Source organism: Daldinia decipiens (assembly GCF_022478715.1).
Source record: "Daldinia decipiens strain CBS 113046 unplaced genomic scaffold F4813scaffold_9, whole genome shotgun sequence".
In the NCBI taxonomy this organism is placed as follows: domain Eukaryota; kingdom Fungi; phylum Ascomycota; class Sordariomycetes; order Xylariales; family Hypoxylaceae; genus Daldinia; species Daldinia decipiens.
The window spans coordinates 769,385-783,426 of NW_026054552.1; the positions used below are offsets into that span (position 1 = coordinate 769,385).

At 46.4% G+C, this 14,042-nt stretch overlaps 4 protein-coding genes across 4 annotated transcripts; 2 read left to right on the plus strand and 2 right to left on the minus strand.

Moving 5' to 3' along the window:
• The first annotated feature begins 60 nt into the window (after positions 1-60).
• Positions 61-3,366, plus strand: F4813DRAFT_353515 (Poly(A) polymerase). The gene is made up of 6 exons (XM_049242656.1): positions 61-632; positions 701-1,448; positions 1,505-2,174; positions 2,283-2,394; positions 2,447-2,573; positions 2,674-3,366. The coding sequence occupies exons 1-6, from the start codon at positions 487-489 to the stop codon at positions 2,737-2,739; spliced, it is 1,869 nt and encodes a 622-aa protein (XP_049101586.1). The 5' UTR covers positions 61-486; the 3' UTR covers positions 2,740-3,366.
• Positions 3,367-3,709: 343 nt separating this feature from the next.
• On the minus strand, positions 3,710-8,198 carry F4813DRAFT_353516 (ATP-utilizing chromatin assembly and remodelling N-terminal-domain-containing protein). Its single transcript, XM_049242657.1, has 8 exons — positions 7,997-8,198; positions 7,711-7,773; positions 7,589-7,654; positions 7,473-7,531; positions 7,395-7,413; positions 7,263-7,328; positions 5,469-7,204; positions 3,710-5,415 (listed from the first exon to the last, which is right to left on the minus strand). The coding sequence occupies exons 2-8, from the start codon at positions 7,711-7,713 to the stop codon at positions 4,350-4,352; spliced, it is 3,015 nt and encodes a 1,004-aa protein (XP_049101587.1). The 5' UTR covers positions 7,714-7,773; positions 7,997-8,198; the 3' UTR covers positions 3,710-4,349.
• A 954-nt stretch (positions 8,199-9,152) lies between these two features.
• F4813DRAFT_353518 (glycosyltransferase family 57 protein) lies at positions 9,153-11,081 on the minus strand. The gene is made up of 4 exons (XM_049242658.1): positions 10,882-11,081; positions 10,522-10,794; positions 9,977-10,470; positions 9,153-9,923 (listed from the first exon to the last, which is right to left on the minus strand). The coding sequence occupies exons 1-4, from the start codon at positions 10,956-10,958 to the stop codon at positions 9,262-9,264; spliced, it is 1,506 nt and encodes a 501-aa protein (XP_049101588.1). The 5' UTR covers positions 10,959-11,081; the 3' UTR covers positions 9,153-9,261.
• Positions 11,082-11,253: 172 nt separating this feature from the next.
• On the plus strand, positions 11,254-14,039 carry F4813DRAFT_353520 (concanavalin A-like lectin/glucanase). The gene is made up of 2 exons (XM_049242660.1): positions 11,254-12,027; positions 12,096-14,039. The coding sequence occupies exons 1-2, from the start codon at positions 11,915-11,917 to the stop codon at positions 13,327-13,329; spliced, it is 1,347 nt and encodes a 448-aa protein (XP_049101589.1). The 5' UTR covers positions 11,254-11,914; the 3' UTR covers positions 13,330-14,039.
• Positions 14,040-14,042: the final 3 nt, after the last annotated feature.

Consider the following 14,042-nt stretch of genomic DNA (forward strand, 5'->3'; position numbering starts at 1 on the left):
AATGATAAACAGTCGCAGATCAGTTCCCGAGGAAAGTACTACCTAGGTACCTACGTACGTGTAAAGGTAAGGTTAGGTTAGGTAGGTAGGTTTTGTATTTTCTTTGTCTCCATTTCCTTGCCATCATTCATTCCAACAAACATCAATTCTTTTTACGCGTATCCCATAAAACTTAGTACCTTTTTCTTTACTTACATTTATTCGCGCGAGTCACCGAAGCCCAAGTCGTCTTGCGGCATTTGCCTAGGTTTATAACGAATACTCCGAATTCATCGACGATACCCCAAAGGCAATGTGATTGTTTCTCGAAGCGACTTTCGATGCTGTTTGTCACAGACGAGACCAAGTCAGATCCTTTCAACTTCCTGCCCTCGCGCAGCATTATTCTACCTTCTTTTAATTATTTAATTTATTCTAGATCCAGATAATTTCCTTTCCTGGCATTTTCTTAAGCATCATCCTTCCATATCTTCCCAACAAGACACAATGGCGAATTCTGAACAGACCTGGGGCATCACCCCTCCGATTTCAGTTGCCCTTCCTACTCCGACCGAGACACAGTCTACACATCTTCTCTTAGAAGAATTGCGGCGACAAAATACGTTTGAATCCGCAGCCGAAACCAAGAAGAGGTAGGTTGGGTAGTTGGCTGGTAGTGAAACTTGTCAATCAATCGCAACTAACAAATCCATTCTACCAGAGAGAAGATCCTTATCGACCTTCAACGTATCGCCGACGAGTTTGTGAGACGAGTAGCAAAGGAGAAGGAACCACAGAATGAAGTTCTCATCCGCGATGCTCGCGGCGAGGTCTTCACATACGGAAGTTTCTGTCTAGGCGTCTACGGTCCCGGCTCTGATATTGATACCCTCGTCACTGCTCCCCGATACGTCACCCGTGATGATTATTTTAAACACTTCCCTTCTTTACTACAAGAGATGGCCCCCGAGGGTGCAGTGACAGATCTTACTGCTGTAGAAGATGCATTTGTACCTATCATCAAGTTCGAATATTGGGGAATCAGTATTGATCTGATCTTCTCAAGAATAGCCACGTTGAAGCAGTTCCCACCACATGGCCAACTCAATCTGAATAACAATGAATACCTACGTGGCTTAGATGATCGTGAGCTCCGCTCCCTCAACGGAACCAGAGTCACGAGAGAAATTTTGAACCTAGTCCCGGAGCAGAGCACCTTTCGCCTTGCCCTTCGAGCCATCAAGTTATGGGCAACACGTCGCGCCATCTACGCCAACATTATCGGGTTTCCCGGTGGAGTAGTGTGGGCTATGATGGTGGCACGGGTTTGCCAACTCTATCCGAAGGCAGCGAGTGCTACTATTGTTTCGAAATTCTTTCAAATCATGAAAGTCTGGCAGTGGCCTATACCTGTGCAGCTGAAGCACATGGATGAGGGGCCGCTCAATGTCCGTGTCTGGAATCCCAAGGTCGGTATTCATTCACATGAGCAAATTAGAAGTTTCACTTGGTTAACGAGCCGCAGATATACAAAAGCGACAGCTATCACCTAATGCCCGTAATCACTCCTGCTTATCCTCAGATGTGTGCAACCTTCAACATCACACATTCTACCATGGCCATCATACAGCGCGAGCTGGAACGGGGCGCTGATCTCACTGATAGGATAAGAGCTGGAAAGCTCGCGTGGAAGGATCTCTTTGTAAAGCACACGTTCTTCACTGCGGACCACAAGTATTACTTGGCCGTCATTGCGACTAGTACTACCAAGGAGGCGCACAATATATGGTCTGGGTTCGTGGAGTCCAAAGTCCGTGTTTTAGTGGGGGATCTGGAACGACATGCTTCGGTTGCGATTGCGCGCCCATTCAATAAAGGATATGAAAGGGTGCACAAGGTCAAGAACGACCAGGAAACTGAAGAGGTTCGAAATGGAAACCTGACTTACCTTGTCCAAGATGACGATAGTGAAGATGACACCAAGGTGAAGAACGAGAATGGCGTTAAAGTCAAGACTGAGGACAAGACAGAACAGAATCCCGCGATCAAAGTTGAGAATGGCGAATCGATGAGCTTGGATATCAAGTCCGACTCTGAGGACCAGAAAATTGATATGGAGAGCATACCCAATGCAGCCCCCCACGAAACGAAGATATACACCACGACGCACTACGTAGGCCTCGAGCTTGCTGAAGGTGAGTGCCCCTCTACTTCATCCTGTTTTTGTGTACATATTATATGTGGCTTTTCGAGCCAGCGAACGCTCCGCTGTGATTCCTAACCTAAGCTTGATGACATGTTAGGCGCAAAATCATTGGATCTTTCTTTCCAAGTCAACACATTTAAGGATCTGTGCAGTCAATGGGAGAAGTACGAGCCGAGCTTGAACTACCTCAGTATCCAACACGTGAAGAAGTGAGTGCACTACTAAACCGGTATATTGCAATTATTGACCTAAAATTTCCAGTACAAATCTTCCCGACGACGTTTTCGAGCCCGGAGAAGTCAAACCAGCGCGTCCCCGCCCTGTTAGAAAGATAGTTGCAAACGGCGATGCCGGAGTCGGCCAAAAGAAGCGCAACGCCTCGTCCGAAGTATGTAGAGATACATGGTAGATGGCCAATATCGTGACCACCGCCAGGATATCCAGGGAGGTCCTTGTAGCCTTATGGAGCTGACTAACACGCAATTTAGGGGAACCCGCCACCCGCGAAACGACCACAGCCTGCCTTGCAGACACCTACCGCTGCTGTGGGCTGAGTATTAGCCAATTCTCCGACAACACCGGACTATACCTTGACCATGCTCATTCCGAATCTCCTAAGGTGCCGACTGATCTGCTGCAGTTGTCACTAACTTGTGTTTGATACTAACATAATAGTGCCCGAAGACGGCCACTTTGCAACATTGTGTGAGTGCGGTTGCCACAATACGAATATCGGCCTCCTTTCCATAGACGAACCAGCCAAACAGTAACAGGGGCCACAGAATACTAATGCCCGCGGAAGACAAATCAGTAGCCGCGACCTTGCTTCGCGAGGAGTGCTACAACGCTCATTTTCTTTATTTTCTTTCTACGACGAGTGTGCAAACTATACGAACCCTAGTGGTTGGAGAAAACGACGAGGAAGCTCTCTAGGCTTGATGTGAGGGGGAAATAATAATACGGCTCGTCCCGTTTTCACCATGATATCCCCTGTTTAATTACGTCCCTTGGCTTTATCTAGGAAGAGAGAAAGCTGAATTCGCATAACACTGATCTGACATAGGGCATCGAGTCGGAAGGAGATAAGACTTTGGCCTACAGTGTATTTAGAGGCGTTCGCAGATAAATAAAACTTGGTTATGAGGCACAAGTGCCTCGAAGCAATCATATTAACCACTCAATTATCTCATCGTACTACTATAACTACGCGACAACCAAATTTAGGCTGTATGACTTGACTACACATCGTTAACAATCAAGGTATATAAGAGCCGGGCGACTACGTGCCTATTATTATCTTACTATAAAATAGTGAGAAGATGTAATTCAGTACATAAGTTATAAGGAGTAAAGAGAACATTAATACCTTGATAATAATTATCTTACCTACCTATTTAAAAGCCATGCTAAGTATACTATTTCAACAAGTCAGGGATTGTGAACAAGAAGCATAATAGAAGTTTATCATTCTACTATACAGCAAGAATCCAAGTCTTGAAATATAAAGACTATACCACTCCCTCCATTTGTTTCGGGCAATAGATAATAGGTGTTTAAGTTGGCAACTTAACTGTACTAACAAGTACCTATACATAACTAATATGGTACATATCCTATAGTGACTACATGTACATACATAGGTTTGGTAGTCTACAACCACACAAAGCCAGATCATTAGGAAAGATAAACTGTGGCAAAATTCTCTTCATTGGATAGCCAAGCTTGAGCTATAGACCAGGCCATGCCAATACGCATCCACCCGTCCTAACCTACGTATCTCCTACAGCACCTATGTACAGGGCATGCCGACCGTCCCCCATCTCCCCTGGTGTCGTGGTAGTAGTACCAGTTGACTTCTCACGTTGAAAACTCCCTCTCTCCCCTCCCTAGGTATGGATAGGCGAACACCTATCGTTGAAAAATAATTTCCATTCCGAAAACACCTTGACTCGCCCGTAACGCCGTGCCGGCCATTAATGATGAATTTTTTTTCTACTCGTTGCCGCCCTCTAGAAAACATGATACGTCGAAGTTAAACGCCGTCTTCAATCGTAACTCTTTGCTTACTTGTTCGCGTGTCTATGTACTGGGAATCAATTAATGATTGCGTGAAAAAAGGCAATTTTGATATGGTTCAATAGTCCAATTTTGGAAGACATTGGTATTAACCCCGGCTCTTCCTTTGGCCCTTGCGGCCCTTCGTCTTTGGCTGCGGGGGAGGCTCGCTGTGGAGGTGCCCAAACTCCTCAATGGCAACATTGTTGGTCCAGTTGAGGCAGCGGAATTGCGTAGGTTCGGGACTAGCCTGAGTCTTTCGGGTTGTCATCCGTTTAGACTCCTCCTTCTTCCCATTCTCTTTTACCGTCTCCTTGGTCTCCTTGGTCTCCTCTTCGTCTTCTTGGCAGAGATACTGGGCTCGGCTCTTCATATGTGTTACAATCTTCTCCTTGTAGGCCAAGATCTCCTTTCGCAATTTGGACTCGTTGAAACCTCGAGGGTCAAGCCAGTTCAGAAGTGAGTCAACCTCGCTCGGTTCTGAGTAATAGCCCCATTGGTAAGCGTTGAAGACGCTGGTACGACCTTCTTCCATCTTTTTCCTCTGTGGAACCGTCATCTTAAATTTCGCCTTGTACTCTTCCTGGTGCTCTGGGAGCATATCGATATATCCTTCTCGTTCCATCTGATCAGGGCCCTGGACCCATATACAACCATTTGCATAGCCTGCATGGGCCGTTGAGCTGGTAGGTAATCCAGCATATGGCATCCCATTACGCTCAAACCAGTAATACCGATTCCAGAATCGATCCTTACCAAGAGGCCGGGTTCGGAAACAATCTGCCTCTCGAAGGTCATTGTCCAAGATGCTAATTTCGTTCTCGCACTTCTTAACCGTGGTTTCCCTTTTCTGGATATCCTTCTGCAGCTTCAGGAATTGCTTAGATTGCTTCGGCACCTTAGCAGCTAGCTCGGCTTCCTTCTTCCGTTCTTCTTCTTCTCGTTTACGCTGACGTTCTGCTGCACGATTGCCACCTCGTCGAGTATTATGGCGAGTATTCGCGTCTATATCACTATCTTCAGCCTCGCTCTGCTCTTCAGGCGAATCGTCAGCATCGGTCATCTTCACATCGCCATTAGTCTTTATGTCGGCTTCCTCTGCTGGCGGTGACGGAGGCATATTCTCCGGGAGGAGAATTTTGTGTTGATCGTAAAAGCCTTTCAGTTCCTCGTTGCTGCAAAAACGGTCAGTATATCAAATCCCAGGATAAACCGAATTCCAACTTACGCTGCTTTTTTCTGCTTCTGCCATTCGATCTTTTCCTTCCTGTAGCCCGTCTGAGTCTCAGAACACTCATCAATATATGCACGGACAGCCTTGGTGCTGACAGTTAGCAGACAGACAATCTCAAGAGCCGAAACGCGGAGATTAAAATCAAGTTTGCTGTATTGTTGACGGACTGTCTCCTGGCTCGGCTCGATATCGGGAGGTACGAGGCTGGCTAACACCTCTTCACAAGCCTCAGTCTGCCACGGCCTTTTAGACAGCCGGTGTAGAATTCCAACCATAATCAACTCCCAACCACCATCTTGAAATTCACGTTTCTTGAGCTGCTCGACCCAGTCAAAGTTTGCTAAAGCCTCGGGGGCACGGTGTTTAATCTCGGGCTCCGGGGTCTTCTCAGCAGCAGCAGCCTCAGCCTTGATCCTCTCTGCTTCTAACTTGGCTAAACTACTTCTAGTAGCACGTCCTGTCGGCTTTGGTTCGGGCTCGGGTTCGGGACTGGCGGGTTCACTGTCCTCCTCTTCGTCCTCCTCATCGTCATCAAGCTCCGGAAGATCGACCAGTAGCTGACCACCGTCGGCTTCAGAGCTCACTACCTGCTTTAGGACTGCGCAGTGGATCTCAGTAAATAGCTGACAAGGAGTATCTTCCTTAGTGATCTCTACCGCCTCGACAAAATCGTCAAAAGTAAACGAGTCTAATTTGAAGACCTCGCAGTAAACGTTCAGTGTTACCCACGTTTCCAGTAGCGAGCCGATAGATTTCATCAGAATCTTGTCATTTCGTGCAACACTATCAACAACACCCTCAGGAGGATCGCTGCACATGAACTTCAGTGCCGGTCGAACGTAATCGTCACGGGGCTCCAGCTGCAGATCCTCAATGGGATACTTCGGAGGCGGCGGAGGAGGCGGTGGTAGTTCTGGTTGAGGTTGGGCGGGTGGCGGAGCCATGCTGTTTCTGAATGCCACGGGAAAATGATAAGACACATCTCCGGGTACCTGAGGATGCGATCCCTGATTTTGTGGGAGATACATATTGACGTCATTGTGGACATCCATGTCCTGGTGATGTGGTGACTGGCTGTGGTGAGTCTTGATAGCCTTATGGCTCTTAGGCGCAGGCTTAAGCTCAGGTAATCGAGCCGGGCCGAAGCTCTGAAAAGCACCGCCCATACCATTCATATCCTGCACTCCATTGTTTGGCTGCGATGCCTTCTTCTGGGCTTGGTGCTGCTTTCGCTCTAGCAGTTTGTTGTCGTACCGCAGGTGAGGTGGTACTCGGGTATCGATATGGTACTGCGCCGCGACATCGTGCTTAACCAACCAAGGTGCGCCTGTCCATGCTTCTCGAGTCACCGTCTTCTTGATAAAAGATCGCAATACTGACTTAGTGAAAATCTTTCTATCGCGGTAGACATGATCACCATCCATAACAGCTTCCTCACCCGGCCTACCATCAATACTAATCATGTAGCGTGAAAAGGGTTGTGTGAGTGTTCCGTCTGGTAGTACTTTGCTTCCTAGACGAGCTTTGTCTCTGACAGTTCCTGCTACGCGCTCCCCATTCATTAGCTGTACCATGACTGACTCTCCAGGATAATAATCAGCCTTGAACTCGTCGTAGATCATATCTACCAACGTGTCAATGCGTGAAATTGTCTGAAACTGAACACGGCGCAAAACAGGGGCCTTGAGAGCTTCAGGGAATGCCTGGTCAACTTCTTGTGCGCCAGCAAGCTATACTACTAATTAGAGGAATGCAACACACATGCGACAAAATCTTCAGTGAACCTACCTCGCTCTTAAGAGCCTCAAAGAAAGATAGACCAGAGTGGCCTGTGATTTGACAAATAAAACGAGGCTAAATACATATGTATATGTTAGCCAACTACTAAGGGGGCAAGCAAAGTCCATTCGGGATACCAACCTGATTATAAAAGTCCATACTAGTTAAGAATAAGTTAGCATGGTAAATGTCAGATTAGTTTAAGTTTAGAGAACTTACCGATTTAAGTAGTCTTCGTAGGTGATAAATATCTCCCCTGTTTGGGGGATATGCCAGACCTGAACGGTGTTAGTTGGGGGGCGTGCAAATGTGTGAAACCTGAAGATGTATGCTACCTCTATGGACTCATCTTCAACCGGTGGGGTTTGCAGAAACTGCACCGGCTTGCGCTTGAATAGGACCTATAAAAGTTTAGCTGTTATGTCTCCTAGTGTGTGATTGTGTAGTCACAACTTACCATTGTGCCTATCGGCTCTTAAAAAAGCCAAAGGTTGTTAACTACCTAGCCGCACAATGAATCCTGCAAGGCTGAAAGTCAGCCTTCTGTCCGGGGTGGCGCATACAAGTTGGTTCTCTAGCGATAGTGCAAATGTAATCATATAATGTGGAACAGTGGAAGCTGTTTTTCTAATGTGTTGTTGTGAAATTGGGGTGAATGCAAAGTGTGATCACGGTGCGGGAAAGTGCAAGGTTGAGATCGAGGGTAGGGTTGATAAAGCGGGCGTGGGCATGAGCGGACTTACATGTGAACTTATCAAATATAGTAGGAACGCGGTTGAAATTGTATGAGACGCGTCAAGATAGTCTTGGACAGCCCGGTGCGTTGAACCAAATGGTGGTTGCAGGCGACGAAAAAAGACTGGATTGCGGACGCGACGGGATTAGTTGTTGTTTTGTAAAAGATTTGTAGAAGGGGAGGAGAGGAGAGGACTAAAAATAATAAGGCGAAGGGCAAGGAGGAAGAAGGGAAACGCTACCTCAGGTACCTTATGTACGGCAGGCGGGAAGCAAGAGCCAGACCCCGGGAGACGGGGGTTAAGCCACTCAACGTTGTTTTCTTATTGGCTTAACCTAGCTCCGCAAGTGGGTCTCTTTCGCTTATTTGGGATGGGCCTCAAGTCGTGTCCACCTTGAATAACCACTCCTACCTACCCCATCGTCACTCTTTGCTCCCTACGGTCCCAGAATGCAAACATTCAACAACATTCTTATACTCGTTCAAATCGCCTATTCTAGACAATTCGAACGAGTACGGAATCTGTTGCTTTCAACCATGTATTTGTAAAATACCTACGATATAAAAACAGCCTAGAGTCCTGGGTCTAATATAGGGCCAGATTATGTCAAATTCCCTCGATCTCGATAACCATCCTCCAATGCACTTTTCAAGCCAACCACATGTCGGAACAGGGTTATGAATAACTCAAATTAAAGCCCATTCTCTATTCTACCTGATTGATGAATTGTGTATTTTTATAGCCAATATTGCTCCGAGTGCGGCTATATATCAACATTAGGCCTTCCTAACAACATATTCATCTAATCCATGTATAGATCCTTATGGGACTAAAGTAGCAATTCCCTAAGCAGTCTCTAGCATTTTCCGCGCATTGTTTTCCGCTCTTAATAAACCGGATATCATGTGTCAATTAATATGTCCTTGTTTGGATAACCGGGTGGTTCCTTGAGACCGGTAGGCCGTCGGTGAGACTGGGCCTTAACAAGCCTGTCAGGGAATTTTAGTCACCACACCTATGTACATACACGTATGGTTGGCACCAAGCAGCCCACAACCCCCCCCCTGGGTACCTACGTAGGGAGAGCTAGTCACCTGTCCTGCTTAAAACCCAGCCGAGATTCCCGACCAATGCCTATTATTCAAAACACATTTCATTTTCAGAACGTCCAAACCATGTCATAGGAGAACAATTGTTAAACTTTATATTTACTACAGTTGAACCTAAAATTAAAGACATGAAACTCCGAAATATCATTGACTATATGTAGTCTACGAGGCGAAATATACCACCATAAACCCTATCCAACTACCAACAACCCCTATTGCTGAATATGAACTCATGAACATCAAAGGCAGAAATTCGTAGCTCTTGCCAAGTATGATTTGGTGTAACAATGAGCAGTATACGATCAGTGGTATGCTGACCGTGATATAGAGAATAGTAAACCGGTCAAAGAGGAAGAACCTCGGCCGACTTGAGGCTGGAGCAGTGCGATCAAACACCATGAGAAATAGAACCAACCAGAATATGGTGTAAACTGTCTTGATCGGAAACTCGGCTGGAGTAAATAGCAGCGGGAATAGCGAGACATGGCCGGATACTGCCAAGGGACGGAACGCACTAAGATACCGCCGGTCCTTGAGAGCGATCAAGCTGAAAGGAATAATGACGAGGAGAATGGCTTTTTCATGAACATGCCATCCAAAGAGGAACGACGAGTAACCGCAGAGAGTGACTGCTCCAATGAAAGCATCCCAATTAGGACGGGAAAACAGCTTCACGAGGGGTATAGTTTGAAATAGGAGAGTGAGCGCAAAGCATATCCTGGGTGTAATCTCGGGAAGCACTGCAAAAGCTGTATCCCCAACTAAACCTCTCGTAACGCTGTTAATAGCCTCCGACTTAACCGGCAATCCCAGCCGTGGCGCAACTAGGTTTGTCAGTTATTAAACCTTATATACCTATGGAGAGGGTGCTACTTACCAAATATCAATACTCTATCCACAAAGGAATACATAGCCCATACATTTGGGGCCCAGTACGCATGGCAGAGCCCACGGGAGAATGGGAATAGCCTGCTTAGGATCTGGGGAATCTGGTTCTTGAGCGCAAATGGCCCGAACGCCAGTCCAAATACGGCGATGATGCCGGATCCTAACTTTAAGCAGTTAAGGAATTGGATACGAAAAATGGACTTGGGTGAGAGGCAGTAGGTTCTAAGAAGGTAAACGAAGTAAGCTGGCGCAAGATAAAGATATATATGCTTCATGCATAACAATGCTGCGAACACGATGCCACTAGCTAGGAGACCTGTCTTTTGACGGGCTAAGACCAAGGATAAGATCAGGACGCCGTACATAGCCCCGTTATACTGAAAATGAATATGGTCTATGATGAGAAGGCCAGGAGAGAGGAGAACTGAGATTGCAGCAGCTTGAGCTGCACGCTTGGTTACCCCATGTGAAGAGTCGACAAATCTACGACGTTATGTAAGTACAGCAAGCCGAGCAGTGGTATAGTTAACATACGATTGCAGGGCGTATATCAGAATCAACTCTGTGGCGATGACTGTAGATCTCTGGAAGTAAACAGTTTTCCAACTATCATAGCCTAGATTGTAAACCCGAAGCATGGCCGGGTCAGCCAGGTTTGCTACCCGAGACATAATCCATTCGAAGTAGGCGAAAAACGGAGGATAGTCCAAGGTCCATTCAGAAGTCTTTTCGTAATACCATTCCCATATTGGTAGACTATTCGTGATAGCTAACCAGTTCCTATGCACTTCAAAATCGGTAGATTTGCTTCGAGTAGTTTAGCTGTTAGGTTCTCTATGGAGTGAAAATGTGGGAGTTGGTACAACAACAACCACAACCACAACAAGCACTTACTAGGCCGGGAATAGGAGGATCTTGAATGCTGTTGCAACTATTGCGCATTGCGCAAGAGTAGGATATGTCTCAGTCATTTGGGGTTGGATTCATGACATTCGATACTTTTCAAATTCTAGGGCTTGGCGTTGTCTGGTAACCTTTCACGATGCAAAAGAGAGGAGATGGCGTTGTAGCGCTGGGGCTTAGTTGAAGAATTGAAGTCAATTGAGGCTAGGATGACAAGCTCCACAGGATCGGTACGTATATTTACCGACGTGCGACATCCCTCGAAAATCCAACTAAAGTCGAAAAGGCAGGGGTCCGTGCGTCCCTTTTTAGTTGATCTGCCATTCCAAGCCTTCCACGCATTCCTTCCTGCCACACCCACATACCCTTTCCAGCTGCCGCCTCGCCTGTCCTTGTCGGCTACGTAAAGCATGAAACAGGGATCAAGTACCGAGTACACACCTGCTACGACGTTAGGACGTTAGCGCGAAAGAGGTACTCAGGTACTAATTGTTTCAAGCCTCCAAATTCAATTAGCCTAGACTAAAAGGAATACGGGAAACAGTTACACTTGCTCCTTGCTGGCCTTTCTGGCCTTTCTGGGGGGAAGGCTATGAAGGTTTGAGCTATCCACACTTCCAGTATACAATCTGTCTTTAATTTTTTTTAGACTTTTTTCTTTTTCCCCCTTTGAATCAATTAACTATATGGATTGACTTTAACTTACCTAAGAGCGATATTCATCAGTGCTTCTGCTTGGTCCAACAGGCAATCTTTCTTTTCAATTCGGTTTTTCCCCTTCCTATTCCTAGGCAGTTAAGCTCCCCGCCTCTCTTGAGCTCAGGCTCAGATTAGGACAGCTTTGGTGCAAAGTGTCCTTACGAAGGTCACAAATTAATTTTGTTCACTTTGTGTATTTTCCCACCACTACCAAACCGAATAATTCCTCAATAATCTCTTTAATATACCTATTGCATTTGCCGGGAAAAGCTTCTGTCTTATTAATTCTATCTCAAATTTCAAATTTCAAATTTCAAATCGAAGCATGCGTTTGTTACGATCGTCAACCTTTGCCTTTGGGCTTGCTACGACTGCAAAATTCGCTGATGCACAGGCGCAATTCCTTGTCAATGAGCTAAGCTTCGGTTACACTGGCAGGTGAGTTCTCGGGGACAAGATCAAAGAACATCTTCTAGCGGATGAAAAGGCTGACAGAAGCCCGCCAGAATAAACGACCGAGGACAAGCAACTGTGCCAGGCTTCTCCATACAGGGCACACCAGACGTACCTGAAGTCCTTTCCAACAAGTTGATCCTTACGCCACCAGCACCCGGTAATACTCGAGGCGCGATATGGGCAGACCAACCGAACAGGTATTCGACGTGGGTGGCCGATGTCGATTTCAGAGTGAATGGGCAAGAGAGGGGTAGTGGAAATCTCAACATCTGGCTTGCAAGACGAGGTAACCAAGAAATTGGCTCGTCTAGTGTCTACACGGTCAACAGGTTTGACGGCTTGGCCCTTGTGATTGACCAGCACAGCGGATCGGGTGGCATGATCAGGGGGTTCTTGAACGACGGCACCGTCGATTTCAAGTCGCATCAGAGCGTCGACAGCTTAGCCTTTGGACATTGCAACTACCCCTACCGTAACTTGGGTCGGCCTTCTCAGATCAAGCTAAGGCAAACGCACCAGGTATTCAAGGTTGAGGTTGATGGTAGGCTATGTTTCGAAAGCGACAAGATCAGCATCCCACCAGGATACTACTTCGGTATCACAGCCGCGGCGGGAGACAACCCTGATTCATTCGAGATCTTCAAGATGGTAACCATGACGGAGAATCTTGACGCTAAACACGACACACCTCCACAACAACAGCAGCAGCAACAGCAACAGCAATCAAACCAGAACCGGGCACAAGCACAAATGAGTTATGGTCGCAACCCCAATACCCGGAATAGCCCCAATGAAGCAGATGCTTTTGGTGATTCCATTCCCGATACTGCTGCCAACACTTACACAAGCTCCGAGGCTCAGTTCGCAGACCTTCACAACCGTATACAGAGCTCCAACCAGCACCTATCAACTATCTTCCGTCAGGTCGCAAGTCTGGGAAGCATCGGCGAAAAACGACACGAAGAAGTCTCCAAGGCTGTCTACGAAGTGAAGCAGATCCTGTCGAAGCTAGATAGACTCGACTCGCTTCAGAATGAAATCACCAAGCTACAGCGGGAACTTAAAGACATGCGAAGCGACATCAATTTGAAGGTGAAGGACTCGGAACATGCGGTGAAGAGTTTCATAGGCACAAATCACGGTACCATGTTAGAACACGTCGCGGTGCAGGCTGCCCCGAAGCACGGGAAGCTCATCTTCGTCATCATCGGAAGCCAGATCCTGATAGTGGCTGCTTACATCTACTACGAGCGGAAGAAGATCATGCCCAAGAAATACTTATGATAGATCTAAATAGTTATTTGAGGAGGGGCCGGCGAGGCGAGGCGAGGCAAGGCGCTGGGTAGAACTTTGTATAAAATATCTGGACGTGGGATAGGGGTTTGCATGACTGTATTTTTGTCTAGCGCATGAATGAGAATTTCAACGAGGCGGCGTTACCCTGAACTAAACATTTGAAGTGTGACGACGATAACTCGATATTACCCCCTATATGTCTGTCTTGTACTATATACCGAAAAGAAAAAGACTTCATCATTGCGCGAGATATCACTTTTTTTCCCCGTCGATTGCATTTTATAAAATAGATATGAGGTGTTCGCGAAATCTAATCTTCTCATAAAAGTCGAATCGAACCCCAACCGAAGCCTGAAAGAGAACGCCGCAAAGACAACGACTACATACATGTGGGTAAGATACATCATATACATCAAGCTGGTTTCCCAAACGCCTATTCCCATCCATCCCTTGTATGAGCTATGTATGTATAAGTACCTAGGTAGGTACCTAAGATAGGTAGGTTAAGTACCTTAGGTACCTATGTAAGAGGTAGATAGGTATGCGAGTAACGACTGACGAAGTAAAACAAAAGAAACCCAAAAAGTACATATATACCTACCTATATATCCTCGCTTGCTTGCCTGTTTATTCATGTAGGTATTTTATCCCAATCATTTTCCTATTCGTTTTTATTTTTATTTTTTTTCACCCCCCCCCCC